This window comes from Macaca thibetana, chromosome 14 (assembly GCF_024542745.1).
Source record: "Macaca thibetana thibetana isolate TM-01 chromosome 14, ASM2454274v1, whole genome shotgun sequence".
Taxonomy (NCBI): domain Eukaryota; kingdom Metazoa; phylum Chordata; class Mammalia; order Primates; family Cercopithecidae; genus Macaca; species Macaca thibetana.
The window spans coordinates 18,528,531-18,553,472 of NC_065591.1; the positions used below are offsets into that span (position 1 = coordinate 18,528,531).

At 37.9% G+C, this 24,942-nt stretch overlaps 1 protein-coding gene across 4 annotated transcripts in view; it reads right to left on the reverse strand.

Moving 5' to 3' along the window:
• The window catches only part of CSTPP1 (centriolar satellite-associated tubulin polyglutamylase complex regulator 1), a 230,218-nt gene that overhangs the window by 174,141 nt on the left and 31,135 nt on the right, over nucleotides 1-24,942 (reverse strand). For all 4 annotated transcript variants that reach the window (XM_050757635.1, XM_050757634.1, XM_050757637.1 and 1 more), the window contains one exon: nucleotides 6,799-6,901. In XM_050757635.1, the coding sequence (XP_050613592.1) occupies nucleotides 6,799-6,901 (103 nt within the window). Of the gene's footprint in view, nucleotides 1-6,798; nucleotides 6,902-24,942 lie in introns of those variants that run through there.

The following is a 24,942-nucleotide window of genomic DNA, read 5'->3' on the forward strand; positions in this document are numbered from 1 at the left end:
AGAATTCAAAAATAGTAGAAATCATAGCTAGGAGAAACCTCTAAATATGATCTGGTTAGCCCTCTAGCAACATTAAGCAGTAAAGTGAGTTGGAGGCAACAGAGAACAGTGGCCTCTGTAATACTGCAGATGAGGCTTGATTCCTGACTCTGTCACTTAATAGCTTATGAACTTGAAGAAGCTATTTTAACCTTTCTGACTATCCACTTCCTCCTCTATAAAACAGAGATAACAATAATAATAGTACCCATCTCAAAGAATTGTAGTAGCTGAGACATGGTATTAGTTTAGTAAAAACTGCATATTATAATATATTATTATTATTATTATTAGCATGTAAGGCTTTATTAAACCCACTTCATAGATGAGGCAACTGAAGCCCGTATTTCAGAAATTTGCCCAAGGTTATAGAGTGAGGACTTATAAGAATAAGGAGCTCTTCTTCCTTCTAGGGTAGTGCTCTTTCCACTTCATTATGTTTCTCTTACAAATCAATACAAAACTGAAGCCTGAGGCCAGGTGCAGTGGCTCACGCCCGTAATCCCAGCACTTTGGGAGGCCGAGGTGGGCGGATCACAAGGTCAGGAGTTCAAGACCAGCCTGGCTAACACGGTGAAACCCCATCTCTACTAAAAATACAAAAAAACAAAAATTAGCCGGGCATGGTAGCAGGTGCCTATAGTCCTAGCTACTCGGGAAGCTGAGGCGGGAGAATGGCGTGAACCCAGGAGGCGGAGCTTGCAGTGAGCCGAGATCATGCCACTGCACTCCAGCCTGGGCGACAGAGCAAGACTCCATCTCAAAAAAAAAAAAAAAAAAAAAAAAAAAAAAACCTGAAGCCTGAAAGTAAAGGATTTTCACTAACTAAATCAAATTCACAAAGTAAACTCAGGCGCTTCCATCATCCAGGTCTCTGTGTCTACCAAATTATACTTACATTACTTCCCATTCTGTCATACATCCACACCTTTCAAGTCTTAAAAAAAAAAAAGAAAAGAAAACCCAAAAGTTTTTGGAGCTGGTTTACTTTTCACTTCTCGGAATAACTTACCTCAGGCCAATCTGGTGTCATAGAGTTACGGAAGTGTCAGGTATGTGTCACTCGTATATTATGTAAATTTCAGCTTTCTGGGTACAAGAAACAGCCCGCTTGGCAAGTACATTTCTATCAGCACTGTAGAAAATCTTATGATTTTTTTTCTTTTTTTTTTTTTGAGACAGAGTTTCGCGCTTGTTGCCCAGGCTGGAGTGGAGTGCAATGGCACAATCTCAGCTCACTGCAACCTCTGCCTCCCAGGTTCAAGTGATTCTCCTGCCTCAGCCTCCTGAGTAGCTGGGATTACAGGCATGTGCCACCACCCTTGGCTAATGATTTTTTTTTCAACAGTGTATTGGTAGATAAAAGCTGCCTACAGTCAGCCTTACTGTTGGTTCACTACAGCTCAGAATTGGCTACACAGAAAAGTGGAATTCACTTTTGGAGTGCTAGGTGCACGGTATACAGCTTCTAAAATGGCAGAAAATAGAGCTTTACCAAAAATAAGAAAGGGAGGAAAAAACAAGAAAACAGTTCTTATTATAACAAAATCTAGAAGAGTAGAAAGTATTCAATAACTTAAAATATAGACACTGCTGTAGATTCAATAAATATTTACCTAACATCTATTATATGTGAAGCATCATGCCAAGTACCAGAAATGCAAAGATGAAGACTAAATGAGGCTGGATGCAAATGGCTCATGCCTACAATCCCAACACTTTGGGATGCCAAGGCAGGCAGATCACTTGAGTCCAGGAGTTCGAGACCAGCCTGGCTAACATGGTGAAACCCCATCTCTACTAAAAATACAAAAATTAGCTGGGTATGGTGGCGGGCGCCTGTAATCCCAGTTACACAGGAGGCTGAGGCGGGAGAATCTCTTGAACCCGGGAGATAGAGGTTGCAGTGAGCCAAGACTGCACCACTGCACTCTAGCCTGGGCAACAGAGGGAGACTCTGCCTAAAAAAAAAAAAAAAAAGCCTACCTTCAAGGAACCAGTGTAATAGGGAAAAGACTGATAACAGAGATGGGGAGGGGAGTAAAATGAAAAAAGCCAGAAAGAAGCATTACCCCCAGAAGAGCCATATTTCACTTGGCAAGGAGCCTCAAGAGTGCTCGTACACATTAAATGGCCTAGAAACTTGACCTGTAGGCTTGTCAGTTCGCTTGTCAGTTCTATAAAAGCAAGCAAGGCTATTCAATCTCAGTCTTTATTCCCTGCCTACCTCATTTGCTCCAGCCCGCATCACAAGAACAAGTAAAATTCCTTTCTCTACTTCATCCTCCTTTAGAAGACTGGGTGAAAGGAACAACTTTACTCCCAGAAAGCTTCTTTTTCCAAGGAACCTAAAATGCCAATCCATAAAAAATCTAGATTTCATTGATAAGAACTTTAGAGTTCAGCAAAAGAGCTAGGGAATCTCAAGTATTCCCCTAACAGCAACCCAAGTTGAGGCCATTTGAATAGCTGTCTGATCTCCAAGGAGCCTCTGGAGAACAGAAAGGAAAAAAAAAAAATCTATGTTCAAGGAAGATGAACTTGAGTTCAAGATTCACTTAAACAGAAGCCTATAAGGATTATTATTCCTTTCTTAGAATGTTCCCAATAAACCAGAAGAAAAGGAAAGAGAATCCAAATGATTATATAAATATGTGATGGCATGTTGGTAATAAAAATAATGCTTTGTATTTATCTAGCACATCCTTTCATGAAGATTATGTTTTGCATGGTACTGTACAAAAACAGACACTTAGACCAATGGAAAGAATAGAATACTCAAAAATAAAGTACACACTTAAAACAATCTTATCTTTGACAAGGCTGACAAAAACAAGCAATGGGGAAAGGACTCCCTGTTTAATAAATGGTGCTGGGATAACTGGTGAGCCATATGCAGAAGAATGACACTGGACCCTTACCTTTCACTATATACAAAAATTAACTCAAGATAGATTAAAGATTTAAATGTAAGACCTCAAACTATAAAAATCCTAGCAGAAAACCTAGGAAATATCCTTCTCAACATCAGCCTTGGAAAATAATTCTTGGCAAAGTCCCCAAAAGCAATTGCAACAAAAACAAAAATTGACAAGTGGGACCTAATTAAACTAAAAAGCTTCTGCACAGCAAAAGTAACTATCAATAGACAACCTACAGAATGGGAAAAAACATTTACAAATTATGCATCCAACAAAGGTCTAATATCCAGAATCTGTAAGGGACTTAAATCAAGAAGCAAAAATCAAATAACCCCATTTTAAAATGGTCAAAGGACATGAACAGACACTTTCTCAAAAGACGAAATATAAGTGGCCAAGAAACATATGAAAAAATGCTCATTATCACTCATCATCAGAGACATTATCACTCATCATCAGAGAAATGCAAATCAAAACCACAATGAGATACCATCTCATGCCAGTCAGAATGACTATTATTAAAAAGTCAGGGGAAAAAAAAAAAAAAACAGATGCTGGCAAGGCTGCTAAGAAAAGAGGATGCTTACACACTGTTGGTGGGAATGTAAATTAGTTCAGCTACTGTGGAAATCAGTTTGGAGATTTCTCAGAGAACTTAAAACAGAGCTACCATTAGACTTGGCAATCCCATTCATTAGTGGGTATGCCAAAGGAAAATACATCATTCTCCCCACGCACTCATACATTCATTGCTGCACTATTCACAATAGCAAAGACATGGAGTCAACCTAGGTGCCCATCAAGGTTAATTGGATAAAGAAAATATGGTACATATATACCATGGAGTACTATGCAGACATAAAAAAAAGAATGAAATCATGTCCTTTGCAGCAACATGGATGGAGCTATAGGCCATAATCCTAAGTGAATTAATGTAGGAACAGAAAACCAAATACCACATGTTCTCACTTATAAGTGGGAGCTAAACATTGAGCATTCATGGACATGAACATGGGAGCAACAGACACTGTGGACTGCTAGAGGGAAGGAGGGAGGGGGGTAATGGGTCAAAAACTATCTATTGGGTACTATGCTCACTACCTGGGTGCAATGTACCCATGTAACAAACCTGCACATGTATTCCCTGTATCTAAAATAAAAGTTGGAAAAAAAGAAGATTAATGTATTTTTAAAGTGTTTATCTCATTCAGCCTAAAAACAGTTCTGTGATATTCAAAAAGTGGTAATCAGTTGGGCATGGTGGCTTCATGGCTACAAACCCAACACTTCAAGAGGCCAAGGTGAGAGGATTACTTGAGTCCTAGAGTTCAAAACCAGCCTGGTCAACATACTGAAACACTGTCTCTACAAAAGAAAAATTTTAAAATTAGCTGGGCATGACAGCACATACCTGTAGGCCCGGCTACTAGGGAGGCTGAGGCAGAAGAATTCCTTGAGCCCAGGAGTTCAAGGATACAATGAGCCATGATGATGCCACTGCACTCCAGCCTGAACAACAGAGTAAAATTCTATCTCAAAAAAATAAAAAAGGTAGTAATCATTTTGACTTTTATACATTCTAAGCATACTTTACAAAGAAGTATGACCTTCTTTTTTTTTTGAGACAGAGTGTCTCTCTGTCGGCCAGGCTGGAGTACAGTGGCACCATCTCGGCTCACTGCTACCTCTGCCTACCAGGTTCAAGAGATTCTCCTGCCTCAGCCTCCCAAGTAGCTGGGATTACAGGTGCGTGCCACCATGCCCAGCTGATTTTTGTATTTTTAGTACAGATGGGGTTTCACCATGTTGGTCAGGCTGGTCTCCTACTCCTGACCTCATGATCTGCCCTCCTCAGCCTCCCAAAGTGTTGGGATTACAGGCGTGAGCCACCTCGCCTGGCCTAAGTATGACCTTTCAAATATATAATCTATGAAAGATATCCTCCCTCTAGAAATATTTCTTTAAAAAATTTTTTAAGTTCTAATTTTCATGGGTACATAGTAGGTATATATATTTTGGGGGCACATGAGATGTTTTGATACAGACATGCAATGTTAAATAGTTACATCATGGAGAATAGAGTATCCACCCCATCAAGCATTTATCCTTTGTGTTACAAACAATCTAAATATACTCTTTTTTTTTTTGAGACGGAGTCTCGCTCTGTCGCCCAGGTTGGAGTGCAGTGGCGCGGTCTCAGCTCACTGCAAGCTGCACCTCCCGGGTTCACGCCATTCTCCTGCCTGGGCCTCCCGAATAGCTGGGACTACAGGCGCCCACCATCACACCCAGCTAATTTTTTGTATTTTTAGTAGATACAGGGTTTCACCGTGTTAGCCAGGATGGTCTCGATCTCCTGACCTCATGATCCACCCGCCTCCACCTCCCAAAGTGCTGGGATTACAGGCATGAGCCACCGCACCTGGCCAACTCTTTGAGTTATTTTAAAATGAACAATTAAGTTATCACTGACTATAGTCACCCTGTTGTGCTGTCAAATAGCATGTCTTATCCATTCTTTCTATTTTTTTTTGTACCCATCAACCATCCCCACCTCTTCCCCCAGCCCCCCACTACCCTTCCCAACCTCTGGTAACCATCCTTCTATTCTCTTTGTCCATCAGTTTAATTGTTTTGATTTTTAGATCCCACAAATAAGTGAGAACATCCAATGTTTGTCTTTCTGTGTCTGGTTTATTTCACTTAACATAATGATCTTCAGTTTTCTTCATGTTGTTGTAAATGACAGGATCTCATTCTCTTTTAGGGCCGAATAATACTCCATTGTGTATATGTACCACATTTTCTTTACCCATTCATCTGTTAATGGACACTTAGATTGCTTCCAAATCTTAGTACTCTAAACAGTGCTGCAACAAACATAGGAGTACTGATATTTATTCGATATACTAATTTCCTTTCTTTTAGTTATATACCCAGCAACGGAACTGCTGGATCTTACGGCAGCCCTATTCCTAGTTTTTTGAGGAACCTCCAAACTGTTCTCCATAGTGGTTATACTAATTTACATCCCCATCAACAGTGTAGAAGTGTTCCCTTTCTCCACATCCTCGCCAGCATTTGTTATTGCCTGTCTTTAGGATATAAGCCATTATAACTGGGGTGAGATGTTATCTCATTGTAGTTTTGATTTTCATTTCTCTGATGATCAATGATGTTGAGCACTTTTGCTTATGCCTGTTTGCCATTTGTATGTCTTGTTTTGAGAAATGTCTATGCACATCTTTTGTCCATTTTTTGATGGGATTATTGGATGTTTTCCTATAGGGATGTTTGAGCTCCTTATATATTCTGGTTATTGATCCCTTGTCAGATGGGTAGTTTGCAAATATTTTCTCCCATTCTGTGGGTTGTCTCTTCATTTTGCTGATTAGAAATACTCTTAAATCATTAAGTGATTGGCACAGCATCCTGTAGAAAGAAAACTGCAAGGAGCATTAGCCTAAACAATTCCATGAGAAAAGCCAGCCATGAAAAAAACAGGCTAGATGAACACCAGCTAAAGGAAATCAAAGTGAATATTTTGAATAAAGGAGAAAGTTAAAAGACGAACCTAAAGAAACAGATCTAATAGATCAAACGAGCGGTTGTTAAGCTACTGTAATCAAAACCATTCATGAGACATCGCTGGACAAAACTAGCTGCACCAAAGGCATGATCCAAAACATGTTTGGGCGGCCCACAACCAACCTACCAAAACTAAACATTCACTGCCACTACATAATCAGCATTGTCCCACTCTGTTCCTCAAGTGTCCTGCCTGCTTCCAAGCGCCTCCTCTGGGTTCACTGTATTAGTACGACATTCATGTACTTACTATTCAGTGAAGAACCTGGCAATTCCATATTGGCTGATATCTTCCCTGTTCTCTAGCAGCTGGCACACTGCATCCTCCATGTAGGTGAGGACATGTCGCTGAGCTGTAATCAAATAGCAAGAGAGAAAGAGAAAATGAGAGAAAGATTAAAAAAAGAATGATCCCAATCCTAGTAGGAGGTGATGTGTAAGGCAATCCAAGTGTTGGCTCTGTCTGATGACACTTCATCAGTGGACTGGAATAGGCAAAGCAAACTTGCTGACCCTAACTGAGCTATAGTCTCAAAGGATAGATTGAGAGATGATGTGAACATGACCTATTGCCATTTGACTGGCTGTTAGTATTAGCATCAACCCTTTATTCTTCATTTCAATGACAAGGGTGGGTTGAAGAGGAGATTTAGCACCATTCAGCAGATACACCTGGAAGTTCTTTTCTTTCTACCTCCTATTCTTTTCCACTTCTGCATCAGAAACTTATCCAGGGAGTTTGTAATTCCATGCTTGAAGCATGGATGGTATGATTGTAAAGAAAACTCTGGCCAGGCACAGTGGCTCACGCCTGTAATCCCAGCACTTTGGGAGGCTGAGGCAGGCAGATCACTTGAGGTCAGGAGTTCCAGACCAGCTTGGCAACATGGTGAAAACCTGTCTCTACTAATACAAAAATTAGCCAGACGCAGTGGCGTATGCCTGTAATCCCAGCTACTCAGGAAGCTGTGGGAGGGGAATCGCTTGAACCTGGGAGGTGGAGGTTGCAGTGAGCCGAGATCATGCCATTGCACTCCAGCCTGGGCGACACAGTCAGACTTCATCTCAAAAAAGAAAAAAAAGAAAATTCAGTTAATTTAAAAAAAAAAAGAAAAGTTTAAGGACCATGAAAATTTTAATACTGGTATATATGTAAGTTATTAACTTTGGTAAATAACAAGACCATGAAATCTGTCTGGCTCGGTTTATTAGATATCATGTTTTCTGCATTTGTTGTGACTTGGAAATGTGTGAGTTAATCATGGGCGTATAATAAAAACTATGAGTATTAGAGTGAGACAGACCTGAGTTTGAATCATGGCTCTGTCTTGGTAGCTTAATCTTGGATAGTTACTTAGCCTGCACCTGTTTTCTTCTTTATCAAGCGTGGAAAGCAATATAATTTAACTATGTTTCTCAAAATATGGTCAATCAATTTCTTGATCTGAATCCCCTGGGATGCCCTGTTTAAAATACAGCTTTATAGTCTGGCACTGTCCCAGATTTAGTGACCTTAAATTTCTTACTAGAGCCCAGTAATTTTTAACAAGTACCCCTGGTGCTTCTTATGTACTCTTAAGTTTAAGAATCACTGGTTAAGAACTTGGGCTTTGGACTATAGAGAGTTGAGAGCTCCATTCTGAGCTCTGCCGCTTCCTAGCTACGTGACCATAAACAAATTACTCTTCAAGCCTATTCTTCATGGTAAAATGGGGGGAATAATGGTACTTACATTATAGGGTTATAGAAATAAGTAAGATAATACAGGTAAAACACCACTATGTGCTTGGTGCATAGTATGTGATTGATAATGTTTCCTTAAAAGCCTATCTCAAATGGCGTTATTAGGAGTTTACTTTAGTAAACAACATAGGCCAGAACTTCTTAGATGTCAGATACTCAAATACTTCTTCCCCTTCTCTGAATTTTGTCCTTAGGTATGACAGTGGTATCCTGACAAACTTTACACGGAAGCTTCCAATTCAATGTCCCCGTTTATCATAAAAAATTCAGAAAAATACTTTCATCTGGAGCAGTGAGAACAAAAAACCCTAAGCGATGAATATCCTTCCAAAAAGCAATTTCATGAAGTTGCTGCCAAAGCAGACATTTACTTCTTTCACAGTTTCATTCCTCAGGAAAATATGAAGGAATTACCTAAAATTTATAAATACTGGTGTTTCAAAAAACTATTTCTGAAGTCCTAGTAGTCTAGTGAAGCTCATAAAACAAGTAAGTTTATCTGCCAACCTGAGCTCAAGAGTCTTCACTTGACCATAATGATCACAGTGACTAAGGTTTCACCACGTTCCCAGCAGCCTAAAGTCCAGATGGACGGCCTGTTTACATTCTGTGACTTGTTTTATCTAAATGAGTGCTTCCCCAAACTAACAACTATCAGTCACTGCAAACCCTGACTGCCCACCCCCAACCCCACCCAAAAAGGGGTAAAAACAACATCAGTTCCTCAACTCAACAGTTCATCCAACTAGAAAACTGTTTCTTTAAGAAATGGCCAAAACTGCGAGTGAAGCTGTAAGATAATACCTGCCAATTTCTGACACTGTTTTCAAAATATAATAATTATAATTAGGTGTATATTAAATTGGGAGGGAAAAATGGCCAGGGAAACATTAAAATCAGCTGCATTTTCACCTCTGTGTTCTCCTTCCTTTCTTCTATGGGTTTATCCTGATCTTACAAAAAGATTCCTTCCTTGGGCTATATGGCCTTTTATGACTTAGCTCTACCTAAGGCTAGTACAGGATTTTTTTTTTTTTTCTTTTTGATGGTAGAAATGAAAGAGCTGTACTTAGAAGCAAATCCTGCTTCTCCTCCTCCCTAGCTCCAGGGACTCAAAGTTAATGTGAAAGCCCTTTACAGGAGAAATATTTTCAGAGCAGTAAAAATCAAAGTACTTTTGTCCTTCTAGAAGAAAAAAAAAAAAAAGGAGGAATTTTCTGGAAAATAGACTTTATACCAAAAATATAAAAAAGAAAAGAAAGAAATATATTGGACCATGCATGTTTAACATTTATCTGCCAATCAGATATTTAGTTTCATATTACAAATAATAACAGCTACCATTTTTGAGTACTTGTACAATTTATTAAACAACAATGTGACAGACACAGTATTGTACTAATTGTTTCACATGCTTTATTCTATTTGTTCCAAATACAATACTATAATAGTTATTCTTAGATTTCTATTTTTACAAGTGGAAGAACTGAAACTTACAAAATTAAAATAATTTACACAGCTAGTGGGAAGAGAAGCCAAGATTTGAACCAAGGTTTACCTGATACCAAAAACCCATTCTCTTAACACACTGCCTCACCATTAACACTTTTAAAATTATCTTTATTTTACACAGTGCACAAAGGCAGGAATGTATGTTAATAGTAAAATAACCTGAGAGATACGGTCCATTTGGGTCCATGTGAATTTATATGTGTGTGTATGTCTGTCTGTCCTGTCCCCTCACCTTCATACCAATCAGCACGGTGTGAAGTTAGAACTTGTCCCTAAATTTCAAAGTTTCTTGAAAAGAACCATCCCATCCATTCCTAGTTCACAAAGTAGAAACAGAAAGCCCTGGTGTTCTTTTTATGTGTGGGTGAAGGGAAGAAGCTAAGAAGAAAAGTTCCTCTCTGGAGAGAGTTTTACACCAGCCAACAGCCAAATGCAAAGCTCTCCCTAATTGCTGTGCCCTGGTGGTTTCCTTCACCTGCAGCTCTTATCAGTCTAATGTTCCCTCTGTGGTTAAGGGTACCACCCAACACTGGAAAATCCTTAGTTTATCAAACTTCAATGAGACAGAAGTTCAAAGCTCTTTCCTGGCAATAAAACATGGAGAGTGTCATTTTACATTTTTTTTTAATGCAAAGGAATAGGCTTTAATTTACGTGAATGATTAAAGAATAAAAACAGCACACCTGCATCCCTGGAGGGCAAAGATATCTGGGCACCTTAGCTGCCCTCTTGGAAAAGGAAAAGCATTTAAGACAGGCTTTTCCTCTTTGGCTTTGCCATGAGTTCCATAACAAGATGAGGATTAAGTTTTCTAACATGTACCTATGATCTAGTGTCCTAAAATTCACTCTAATGCCCAATCGTCCATGTCTTGCTCAGAGAGTATCACTGTCTGAAATAAGCATTTAGAATTTCATCATGCTATACTGAAAAATCTATGGCAAACGTAAGTAAACACTATATGATCCTTACTTGAACCTAGCAAGTGAAGGCAACTGTGGATCAGAAACTTCTTGGTTCTGTTGACTCACCCCATGTTGATCACATAATCTCTTTATAACACTGTCAATCCTGCTATAAAATGGGTATGATTCTAAGAATATGTCTGATAATAAACTACTTCTTTAGAAAACATTCAATATATGCAAAAGGTAACATGTCAATGATTATATTAATATTGCTATATGCTGACTCAATAGATTAAAACAGCATAATAATTTTTTTTTTTTTTTTTTTTTTTTTTTTGAGACGGAGTCTCGCTGTGTCTCCCAGGCTGGAGTGCAGTGGCGTGATCTCGGCTCACTGCAAGCTCTGCCTCCTGGGTTCACGCCATTCTCCCGCCTCAGCCTCCCGAGTAGCTGAGACTACAGGCGCCCGCCACCACGCCCGGCTAGTTTTTTGTATTTTTAGTAGAGACGGGGTTTCACCGTGTTACCCAGGATAGTCTCGATCTCCTGACCTCGTGATCCACCCGCCTCGGCCTCCCAAAGTGCTGGGATTACAGGCTTGAGCCACCGCGCCCGGCCAGCATAATAATTTTTACTGCAATGGTTAAGAACATGGGCTCTTGACCAACTGAACCTGGATTTGATTTCTAGCTCTGTCATTTACTGACTGTGTGACTTTATATAATAATTACCTTATCTCTCTGCCCTTTTCTATAAAATTGGGCAATACTAGTACCTACCACAGAAGACTGTGGTGAGGATTAAATAAAATAATCTGTGTAATCATCTTAGAATAGTGCTTGCCACATAGTAAGTTCTCAAACAATATTAGCCCTTTACCTCCTTATTGAAAGTTCTGCTCTTCAAACCAAGATGTTTAGATTATCTTCAAAGATTCTTGGGATATATAAAACCTACAACTATAAAAATATATATCATCATATACCCATTTCAGGTATGGCCTTTAAACTTGTAGGAAGCATTCATTTATTAACTGCTAATTACTCGGCAGGCCCTAATTTATATGGGGAAAATCCAAAACTATTTCTTTTTACTCTCTTCCCAAGCATAAATACCATCAAAGTGTTAGCTGTTTATTTCACAATTAAGTGATAAGGGGTCCTATTTGGAAATTTTTGCTTGAGGGGTCTAGAATTTCCACCTTAACATTAGTTAGAGCACTGTTTTTAAAAAATTATTATTTAATACAGAGTCCCAATACTAGAATAAGTAAGTCTCACTGGAAAAAAATCTTCACATGAATTGCTATATATGATATTAACAGATGCACACATAGGCAATAGCAGTACAAGTGAAAAGCAGAGTATATACATATACTCAACTTTTTCCTCCCTTGCCAGAGTTTGATAAATAAATTGATAAATACATAGAGTTTTCCTCCCTTCCTTTTGAGACATATTTTGGTCTATGAGGCCTCTGGAGATTGAGATCCTGGATGGCACAAATAAATGTTTGCTGAACTAAATTAAAATGCTCTCTAAGATAAAAAAAGTAAACCTGTTAATCAACAACCTGTCATGTAAACTACTTAGAAGTTTCAAGTTCAATATCATTTATAAATCACTAACATAATCTAGTATTTGATCTTGTGAGGTACAAATAGATAGCTTAATGGTTTAAAAAGTTAATAGACCTCTAAAATTAATTATTTACATCCTCCATCTTTACTGGTATATCCTGGTCCAAGGATATTGTGTGTTCTTGTGAAACATTTTGTCATCCATACGAGACCATCTTTGATCTTAGACCACACTAGACCAATTTCCCTTAACCAAAGGGAAGGGGGGAAATGAGGAAAACTAGCACATGTAATTCTTACACAACCCAACGAACATAGGTAACAGTATTTTTTTAAAACTTAGAGAGGTTAATAAACCTGCCCAAAGTCTAAATAAATGGCAGAGCTTGGATTCAAACTTAGATTTGACTCCAAAGCCCATATTCTTCCATTCACCCCACTACCTCTCAAAACCAAAAATGAAAGCAAAACAAGAAAAATCCAAAAACCTACAATGTGCCCCATCTTACACTGTATTATCTAGAAATTGCTGGCTCTTCACTGTTAATACTTTACAGTATTAAGAAGCTTAAATTGGTAAATCAAAGTATTAGTATGATATTTAAATTTTAAAAAATGTTTATTTCTAGTTAAACATAATAATTTTTAAAGGTTTAAACAATACAGACAAAGCTAAAGACTAATTCCAATTCCCACAGATAACAACTATTATCAGTTTCGGGTGCATATTTTCAAAAATAAAGAAATACGGCTTGTGAGCTTGTTTTGTTTTCATGCTTTAAGTTGTTTTTAAGTGTACGATATATACTTTTCTGTATCTTTTTTTTTTTATTCAACAATGTCTGGAGATCTTTCATAAAACAAAATGGAACCTACTTACCCTTTTGATAGTTCCCAATGGTAAATATTTCCCTATTGATAAACATTTAGGTTGTTTCCATGTTTTCACTATAATAAACTGGGCTGGGTTGAACACTCTTGTACGTGTTTCCCTGTACATATGTGCAAGAGTTTTTCTAAGGTAAATACCTCAAGATGGAATTCGCATTTCATAGGATGCACAGGATATCTTCATGTTTACCAGAGATAGACAATTGCTTTTACAAATTAGTTATTCCAATTTGCATGCTACCAGTCATATGAGTATCTATTTTCACTATCCTTGGCCTAATGCTTTATAATTTTGCCAATTTAATAGTCAGAAAATAGCTTTTCTCTGTTGTTTTAATTTTACTTTTCTTGATTACAAATAAAGTTAAGCACATTTTCATGTTTATTTGTATTTCTTATCCTTTGCCAATTTTCTTCTCTGGTTGTCTTTTTTTCTTCTTCTTGAATTGTAGATAATTCTATACATGTCACAAATACATACATCTACTTCATGGTTTTCTTTTAACTTGTCTGTTGTATCTTTCATTTTACAGAACTTTTAAATGTTGATACAGTCAAAATAATGTATCTGTGGCTTTTTTTGGTGTGCTATTTGTCCTATTCAAAAAGGCCTTCTCTACTCCAAGTGTATAAGCCTATTATCCTATATTCCAGTCTGCACTGCATGATACTGCCACCTTTAAGAGCCATGCAGTATGACATGTATCAAACGGAACTTTCTGAGAACAAATTTGCAAATTAAGGAACGATCTTTTATTTTATAATTGTTAATTATAAAACAGACAAAAGCAATACATTGCATCTATACATCCAAACCACTGAAGTGCTGCTATACGGCTAGTCAAACTCAAATACTAAAAGACACGCCAGAGGCAAACAAAGCATTACACATATGCTAACATCACCTGTGACAACCAGAAAACAAGAGGTGACTAAAGATCTTTATGTTAAGTAGAGGATGAAAAACTAAAGTCTATTTCCCTCAGCCAAAAGGGGTATTGTACTGGTTAACAGCTGTGCAAAGCTGAGTGCCTTGACATTCAAAACAGTCTCTGGTCAACCATTAATCCTCCCCTCCTCCCTTCTCCTTCCTAAAACTGTTTTTTTGTTGTTTTTTTGTTTTGTTTTGTTTTGTTTTTTATAGTTTTGGGATGTCAATTAAGGGTAAGTGTTTAAATCCTACTGCCTCAGTATTTCCAGCCTAAATCTCATAATAATACAGCATTTGTAGGTTGGAGTCCTACAATTTCAAGTGCCAGAAACTACAGAATCTTTTGTTGTTTGTTTTTTAAGTCGGAGTCTCGCTGTTGTCACCCAGGTTGGAGTGTAGTGGCGCGATCTTGGTTCACTGCAACCTCTGCCTCCAGGATTCAAGTGATTCTCCTGCCTCAGCCTCCTGAGTAGCTGGGATTACAGCGCCCGCCACCATGCTCGGCTAATTTTTGTACTTTTAGTAGAGACAGGGTTTCACCATGTTGGCCAGACTGATCTCGAACTCTTGACCTCAGGTGATCTGCCTGCCTTGGCCTCCCAAAGTGCTGGGATTACAGGCGTGAGCCACCGCACCCAGCCTCTTTTTTTTTTTTTTTCAAGGAGATTTTCATAGAAGTTCAAACTTAAAGCACTCAGCTAGCTGACCATAACAAAATGTACGTCCTGAACACCAGAGAAATCTAAAGTAGCACTTAACTTTCCCACAGTTACAATCTAAGGGACATATGAAGAACCTAAGTAATATTTGTCATGGCAATAACTTTGCAAAAATAGTTACTCATACAGCAGTATAGCTATCAAGTCAACGCCATAAACATTCACATAACTATTTTCCAGAAAGTATCATGGGTAAAAAACAAAATCCCATAAATTGCTAAACATGTAGTAAATCATATGCCACTCATAACGTCAAACAGGGAAGTAATAAAATTACAAGGTGAAAATTAATTGCGCTATAGCGCGAGTTGTAGTCTTGCAGCCAGGCATGGTGGTGCATGCCTGTGGTCCCAGTTACTCAGGAGGCTGAGGCAGGAGGATCCCTTGAGCCCAGGAGTTCAAGCCCAACATAGTAGGACTCCTGTCTCTTTAAAAAAAAACAAAAAAAAAGTATAGCCTTTGGGGATAAACCATGTATTTATCAATTATTATTAAATATACAGATTAATATTAATTGGTAATATGCAATTTAACTATGAATATACAGATCAGTGATATTAATGCAATAAGATACTAATATAACAATTTAATCATTTGCTTGGTGTTTTACATTAAAAATATTACATAAAAATTAGTTGGCTTTCACAACAACTGAACTAACAGTAACAGGATCTCATTTTTTCTAATGACAAAAAGATACAGAAAAGTTCTAATTTAAAGTAACTGAAAACTCACGGGCTTAGAATTCCCTATCCTCTCTCTTGTGGTTGATGTGGCTCTGCACGAAGGTGGAGATTCTTTTTCAAATAAGAGTCTCACATGTCAAATCCCCACTAAGAACTATCTCCGCATACTGTTTATGGGATATAGCTGTAATAATGCTCAATAATCCCTTAGAGTTTCTATTTTTGTTATGAAAGTAAAGGATGCTATTGTAGACATTTACAGATACAAAAAGGCCTAGGCCAAAGTGCACAAAAACCATATGGGGCAAAGGGTTGGAACAGAATAGGCTAGACAGAGAGGCCCCAGTTTAGTTTACACAGAAAACTCATACTAACACTTAACATATCATCTAAATTAATGGTATAAAAACACCACCAAAGTACCCAATAAAAACATACTTTGGATCTGTTTTACTAGACCAACAAAATTTTTGACTCATCACTTTTAGGAATGTTGCAATGTTCAAACCTACCTTTCCTGCCAGGCCCAACTCAAATGCCACCTTCTTCGTGAACCTTTCCCTGATTCTGTCCTAGCCAGAAGTGATCGTTCCTTTTCCTGAACTCTCTAAACAACTATTTTAAATATTTCCAGTGGCACTTTCTACCTTGATATATAGTTATTTCTGTTATACATATGTTATCTTCTTTGTTGGATATCCTGATCCTTCAAGATAGGCACCATACTCATTTATATTTTATTTCCTTTAACACTCAGGACCATTCAGTGTCTTCCACATGGTAGACATTCAAATATTTACTGAATGAACATACAAGCTGTATCCACTATTTATAAACTGTGATGCTGTTCTTTATTCAACTCAACCACTTTAGGACTGTGCCTCCCAGGTGGGAAACACTAAATACCAAAACACATTCTATTACAACGTTAGGCTTCTTACTGGAAGCCACTTTTGTTCTGTTCTCAACCACTCTTTCTGTTGTCTTTTTACTGTTCCTTCTCTCTAGTCCAATGAGAAGGCACTTGTTCCTTCTATTGTTACTAAGAGCCTCATTATGTTCAAGGTAAAGTGAAAAAATGCATTCGATGCAATTACCAGTTCCTCACAAATTTGGGGGATACTTGTCATTTCAACATCCAGGACTTGAATAAAAGAAAGTCCAAATTCTTTTCACTCCTAAGAACTATTTTCTTTTTTTCTTTTTAGACAAAATGGAAGCACACAGCACAGGAAGCAGTTCTCAGTAAGCCACCGTTCATAAACAGCTTTGCTGAGAGCCTAACAAAGATTCTGTTGTGCTCTTGCGTGGCAGGGCCAGTAAGCAGCAGGAGCAGATGAACTCTTTAAGAAACAAAGGTTCTGTCTTCATGCAAATGTTTGCATTAATAAAAAATAAAGAAAAAGATATAGAAAATGCAGGCTAGCTGGACATAATAGGTCTCTAAACGGGAGGTTTTTCACATTTTTCAGGCGGAGTCAGCAGGTCTTTTAAAAACTCTGTCATTCTAAACATTTCACAGACATCACAAGAGAGACATGCAAATAACAGAAGCAAATCAAAGGATATCCCGCTGCTGTGCTGGCGCCTCCCTCATCCATGCCTGGTTTGTCATTTTCTGTTAACCCTAGTGCTGGCTGCTGTTTTGTTGAGGAATGGAGTCCTTAGCCCATGTGGCAGTACATGTCTAGCCAGCTGGCCCCAGCACTGATAACATTACAATGCAAGCCATGTACTACCACTCAGGGACACGTGCTGCCAGGCAACAAGTGCAATGTGTGATTTTTACACACTCCGCTTGCAAATCTGCATGGGAAAGAGCCTCTAAACTAACCACTTAATAAGATATGGTCTTCTTGAGTGTGAGCATCAGTGAGTAGTTCAGAAGATGAACTTGCTGAGGACCAGTCCTTCAAAGTGAAATACAGTTGACCCTTGAACAATATGGATTTGAATAGCTTGGGTCCACTTAAAAGCAAGGATTTTTTTCCAACCAAATCTCAAAGTATTCAACCAAATCTTTAGTATTCTCAGGAAGGAAAACCCATGTATAGGGAGGCCCAACTTCTCATAGATTCGGGTTCCACAGGGCCAACTGCAGGACTTGAGTATGCACAATTTTTGGTACAACCTGGAACTAACCCCCTGCATATACTGATGGATGACTGTTTACAATAAGGGCCCTAAAGTAAATACAGAAACTTTAAAAACTCGTGTGGGGAGAGGGTTACCAAATACCTATTCTGTGCCAAGCACTGTACTATGTACTCAACTTACATTGTCTCTAATTTTCACAACCACCATTTAAGGTACTTTTATCCTTATTTTATAGCAGAGGAAATTGAGGCTTAGGGAGGTTATGTAACATGCCAAGGTGCAGCTAATAATAGCAAGCCAAAACCCAAAACTGTACAGCAAATTCCCCATGATTCTATACATTTCTCTCATTGTGTGTGTGTGTGTGTGTGTGTGACTGAAACCTAGCTTACTCTGAAAATATCACAATGACTATATTCACCCACTGCAGGAACACTGAAGTGTCACTTTTGTGTCACTTTTTCTCCATTTTTAATCATTTAAAGTCTTTATTATTCATTTTTAAGAGCAAGTGGCTTTGTTAGCTTATAAGAATCTGATTAAAGCTACAAGTGCTTTCTCACAGAAAAATGAATATAATTTTAGAGCATTCAAGAACACCCTAACGCTCATCTATAGCTATAGCTCCCCTGAGCATTCACTGCCTACATGTTAGAAAACGATGCCAGAACTCACATCTCTCTTCCTAGAAGCACATAGTCCATTTTCTTTTTCTCTTTTTCTCCACCATTCTCCTAAAACTCTGTAACAAACACAGTGATGAACCATTAAGCCCCCTGACCTGAAAATTCCTTGTCTTCACCAATTTCTATTAAACACACTATTCCTCTTCACCCAGACTTAAAATCACTTAAGTCCTTCCACATCCTCCCACAGATTCTGTCCCACTGGCATCTCTGGATTGTACTTAACTTGGAAGTAGTAGTTAGAAACTTCATTACTATTCTTACCACTGCTCCTGAATTATAAAAACTTAAGAAGTAGAAGGACTTTCAGATCATATTGTTTATCTCCATCATTTTACAGATAAAGAACTTGAAATATTTTCTTCATTTTTTCTCCTCTTGATTCAATGATTCAAAGTTCTTGGGCTTGCTCAAAGTAGCTCTAAAGTTTTCCGTATTTCTGTCTATAACCACAAAGCTAACATTTTTATTTGTACAAAGCAAGCAAAATCACAGCAACAACTGAACATTTTCATTACCTAAGAGATGAGAAAAGCTAAAGTAAAAGGAGCTAGAGATACATATACATAAGAGGGTTAAAATTAAACCAATGTATCTCCTGTATTTCTAGCATTTTTCCTTTCTCATTTTTCTTTCCTTTTTTGCTTAACATATTTTTCAAAATTTAATGAAGTATTTTGTTTTCACATTATAAATATTTCTTTATACAAATATTGCTAAGTTTTAAAAAGTCTCCAGAATTTTTAGTTTTCCCTGCACAAATCACTTTGGTATTGCACTACAGAAATATATTTTCTTTTTTAACTTTAAAAAATTTTTTGAGAGAGGGTCATGCTCTGTTGCCCAGGCTGGAGTGCAGTGGTGTGATCATGGCTCACTGCAGCCTTGACCTCCCAGGCTCAAACGATCTTCCTACCTCAGCCTCCTGAGTAGCTGGGATTACAAGCGTACACCACCATGCCTGGCTAATTTTTAAATTTTTTTGTAGAGACAGGGTCTCACTATGTCATCCAGGCTGGTGTCAAACTCCTGGGCTCAAGCAATCCTCCTGCTTCAGCCTCCCAAAGTGCTGGGATTATAGGTGTGAGCCGCTGCACCCAGTCTTTTTTTTTCTTCAATTTTTATTTTATAAGGAAATATAGTTTCTTTGGTTTCTTCCCTAATTTCTCCAATCTCCAGGTAAAAATTGGAGTATTTTGTGTGTGTGTGGTTTTTTTTTGTTTTTTTTTTTTTTTTTTTTTTTTTTTTTTTTTTTTGAGACAGAGTGAAACTCTGTCACCCAGACTGGAATGCAGCAGCATTATCTCAGCTCACTGCAACCTCTACCTCCCAGGTTCAAGCAAGCCTCCCACCTCAGCCTCCCAAGTAGCTGGGACTACAGGTGCACACCACCACACCCAGCTAATTTTTGTTTTGTTTTGTTTTGTTTTTTGGTATAGACTGGGTTTCACCATGTTGGCCAGGCTGGTCTCAAACTCCTGATCTCAAGTGATCCACCCACCTCGGCCTCCCAAAGTGCTGGGATTACAGGCGTGAGTCACCGTGCCTGGCCTGTTTCTTTTTTTTGTTTTTTTAGAGATGGAGTCTCACTCTGTTGCCCAGGCTGGAGTGCAATGGCAAGGTCTCTGCTCACTGCAATCTCTGTCTCCCAGGTTCAAGTGATTCTCCTGCCTCAGCCTCCCAAGTAGCTGGGATTACAGGCGCCCACCACCACGCCCAGCTAATTTTTGTATTTTTAGTAGAGATGGGATTGCACCATCTTGGACAGGCTGGTCTCAAACTCTTGGCTTCAAGCAATCCGCTCACCTCGGCCTCCCAAAGTGCTGGGATTACAGGCGTGAGCCACTGTACCAGGCCTGTTTCATTTTTGAGACAAGGTCTTGCTCTGTTGCCCACAGTGGAGTGCAGTGGTGCAATCATAGCTCACTGCAACCTCTGCGGTTGGGCTCAAGGAATCCTCCTGCCTCAGCCTCCTGGAGTAGCTGGGACTACAGGTGTGTACCAGCAAACCCAGCTAGTTTTTTGTTTTTGTTTGTTGGTAGAGACAGGGTCTTGCTATGTTGCCCAGGGTAGTCTCAAACTTCTAGCCTCAAGCGATCTTCCCACCTCAGTTTCCCAAAGCACTATTACAGGTGTGAGCCACCATGCCTGGCCAAAATTGCAAGTATGTTTCTAATGAAGAAGAGGCCACTGAAGTTGGCAACTTGAAGTCTCTGCCACAGCATTATGTAAAAATATGAATGTTTTCGGTTATAAACTACCCTCTTCAACACACACAGACACACACACACACATACATCCTCCAGTGTATATACATACCTGGGTTCATGGTCACTGGCATAAATATTAATTTCTCAGCTTCCCTTGTAGCTAGTGTTTAGTCAAGTGATTCAGTTATAAAATGTAAGCAAAATACTGTGTGGATTTTCTAGAAAGTACTTAAATGGGACTGATTCAGTTGAGAGATATCCTTTATTTATCCCAAGGGATAAAAAGGAGTTCCTACAGTCCTCATGGGTCATGGGGTAAAGAATGGAATCTATGGTGAGGATGCTGGCACAGAAAAATAGATGCTTGTGTCCTGATGAAACCTTGGAGTATACCCTACCAGCTGTGGACTGCCTATTTTCTGACTTCTTTTCCATGAAAGAGAAATAATCTTCTATCTGTTTAAACCACAGTATTTTAGGTTTCTCTGTTGTATGCAGACAAACCTAACATAAAGCATCTATATATTTTCCAGAAAGTATAAATGATGGGATCAGACTAATATATCTGGCAAGCAACCAATCAGAGGGCTCCTTGGCCGATTCATAGACCTAGGTTAGTACATGCTAGGATAGGACAGAAAATTTCTTGACACTATTTTAGAATCTTAAGAGACGTACTGACATCTTCAATGCTTACTGTGTTTTAAACAGGGTAATGACTTTCATAACTTCAACAAAAACATTTGTATTGCTCTTGAAAGTTTACCAAATACTTTCACATACATTATCTCATTGAACCTTACAACAAACCTAGGAGTCAGATAAGGCTGGGATTATTATTTCCATTTTACCAATGAAGAAACTACCCAAGGTCACACAGTTGTTAAGTGGTAGGGCAGAAACTTGAACCTTAGTCTCTTGAGTATAAATATTTTCCACTGAATCACAGAATTAGGATAGAGAAATTCAGAAACTTTAAAATGATTATGATTAGTACTAATTAATATAAATATAATTATCATGATTGCAAACTAGACCACAAATCAATGTCTTGGTATTTCCCAAACCTACATGAAGATTTTTAACAATAATTTTTCCATTTACTAACTGAGGAAACATTCTGTTCAGGTTTAGAACTGATGACAGCTCCGTTTCCTTCTCAGATCCTGCATTTTGAACTAGAGAGGAAAAGGAACAAATGAGAGGCAGCACATAAAATATGAGGTAGCAAAGGAGAAGCATAACTTCTAAGGGCCATTTCTCTTTGGACAGCTTAGGTCAGATTCTATCCTGTATAAGAAACTTCTGCAATTGCTTCCAGAAATCTCTTCAGAAAGTGTACACTGCACCGCTCAAATAACCCAGCTCAAAAAGGAAAGGACTGACCTTCAGACTTGCTCTTAAACAGAGAATTGATCCCAGCCCTGCACTGCCATCCCGCAGACAGGTACCGATGCTCAACGGCCCTAGCAAGGGGGTCTCATTATATAAGACCTGGTCTCTAATCCCTGTCCTATTTCTTTGGGGTATTATGCAAGGTATTTAACCTCCAACTTAATTTCCTCACTAGATCATGGAGTAGGATATTCTACTCTCCAGGACAATCTGGAAACCTAATTAAGTGTAAGTAAATATTTTGCTTCTATAATGTTTACTATACATAGATAAGGAGAAAAAATTACTATACTCTCTTCTACTTCTCTAAATTCATACTTTGTCCTTCCAAAACAAAATGACCCGGTAGAAAGTCTTGTTAGAGGGACCAAGTTGAAGAAAAATATTAAGCTGAGCAGGAGAATTTGAATGGTGCTACAGGAAAAAGATAAAAGAAACTTTACTTTCAATTTCATTTTCTTGAGATTATAAAAGGATGAAGCTGATGGCAATCTTATTAGGTCACCTAGCTTTTTTCTTTTTGAGACAGGGTCTCGCTCGGTTGCTCAGGCTGAAGTGCAGTGGCACAATCACAGCTCACTGCAGCCTCAACCTCCCAGGTTCACACTATCCTCCTATCTCAGCCTCCCAAGGAGCTAGGACCACAGGTGCCACACCACTACACCTGGCTAATTTTTTTTTAAGTTTTTGCAGAGACAGGGTCTCACTGTGTTGCCCAGGGTGGTCTCAAACTCCTAGGCTCAAGCAATCCTCCTGCCTTGGCCTCCCAAAGTGTTGAGATTACTGGCGTGAGCCACCACACGCAGCAATACTTAAAAAAAAAAAATTAGAAGATCAATGTATTACTGCATTTTAAAACAATGCTTAAATACAGAATTCTTTTTGGATTATTTTCAGTTTTCTCTTTAAAATAATGTGGCTATAAATATATTTGCACAAGCAAATTTCTTTTCTCTTTTGAGTTACTTCCTTAGGATATATTCCCAGAAGTAGGAATCAAAAGATATGCTCTAGGATCAAAAGATATGCTCATTTTTATGGCTCCTGTTATGTATTGTCAGATTACTCTCCAGAAAGATTACACCAGATTATATTACATCCAAGAAACGGAAGAGACCAATTTCCTTGCAGATGTCCCAGTATAAAGCTCTGTGTTTTAACTAACTCAAAAGTATCTTATTTCCAATGGTTTATTTATTGGTAAATGTGAATATTTAGTTAACTTACCTTTCTCCTTTATATATAGTCTAAAATTTTTAATTGTAAAAGCACACATCAATGAAACAGAACAATACAGAAGGGTGTGAAGTAAAAAAACGATGAGCACCCTGTTACTCCAATTCCCCACAGTATTCACTGCTAACAGTTTGTTCTATACCTTCTATAACTTACACTACATGTGACCATATACTTGTTGACAAATGTTGCATTAACTTGTTTTATAGAAAAGTGTAATGACACTATACATATGTACTTTATTCTACAATTCATTTTTTCACTTAATACTTCATGTACATCTTTCCATATTAACAAATCTAACTCATTCTTTAGAATGGCTACATAGTAGTATCTATTATAGAAATACCATAATTTATTAATTGTTCCCTTATTGATGGGCATGTGGATTCATTCTAACTCTTCACCTTTATGAAGAATATTGCACATGAACAAACTCTTAAATCATTTCCTTTGATTGCTTGTCTTGACAGGACTGTAACATAAATTTGTATCATTTATTTTCTCTATGTATCATATTAAGTTTTATTCATCATATTCATCATAATTGTCCTTATTCTGTCATTTTCCTTTTATCTGTTGTTTGTTGTACACAAATTTAAAAAACCAACATCTATCTATGCATCAATCTGCCCTCACAGATCTATATCAATTTATATGTAAAATTATCTCAGCCATAATTATAGTTTAATTATAAAAAATACATTAATATTTTATTAATATTTTAATTCAAACTACAATTCAATGTACCATACCGTATCAGGCATGAACCTAAATTTATTTTTTCCATATTGAAATCTAGTTATCTCAATTAATGAATTTTTAACATTACTTTGTTACACTTAGTTTGTCACAGATTAGATAGATTTGTTCTTTGGCATCTATTTCTGGGATCTCAATTCTATATCATTTGCTTAGTTTTAAGTTAGAAATTTACTACCAAACATTTTTTTACAACTTTCTATTCAAATATAATAATATACAGAAAAATATAAATTTATACTTATAATCAGCACCCTAGAAAACATCCTACAGCCACTGTCTAGTCCCTAATCCCCCAATGGTAAATCGTGCCTGTCTTATATATGTATGTGTGTGTGTATGTGTGTTTACATACACACACACATACATATATATACACAAACATCTATATAGACCCTTATAGTATGCAGTCTTTTGCCTCTGGTTTCTTTCACTCAACATTATGTTTGTGCACTGGCCAACATGGCAAAACCATGTCTCTACTAAAAATACAAAAAAATTAGTTGGGCGTGGTGAAGTGCACCTGTAATCCCCGCTAATTGGGAGGCTGAGGCATGAGAATCGCTTGAACGCAGGAGGCAGAGGTTGCAGTCAGCTGACATCATGCCACTGCACTCCAGCCTGGGTGACAGAGTGAGACCCTGTCTCAAAAAAAAACATTATGTTTGTGGGGTTCATCCATATAGCTGTGGGTAACTGTTCATTAATTCTCATTGCAGCATAATATCCCATTGTTCAGTCTCATTACAGAATAATATTCCATTGTTGAATATACCACAATTTATTTATCAGTTCCACTGTTGACGACATTTGTTTTCTTTAGTTCCAGTTTCCCATAATCTGGACCTATTATGAATAGTGCCACTATGAGCATTCTAGTATGAGTTTTTTGGTAAACATATGTCCACATTTCCCTTGTTTCTGTGCCTACAAGTGAATAACTGGGTCATAGGGTATGCATAGGTTCAGCTTGATACACTGCCTAACAATTTTCCAAAATATATCATTTCATATTCTCATCAGTAAAGAATTATAAAAG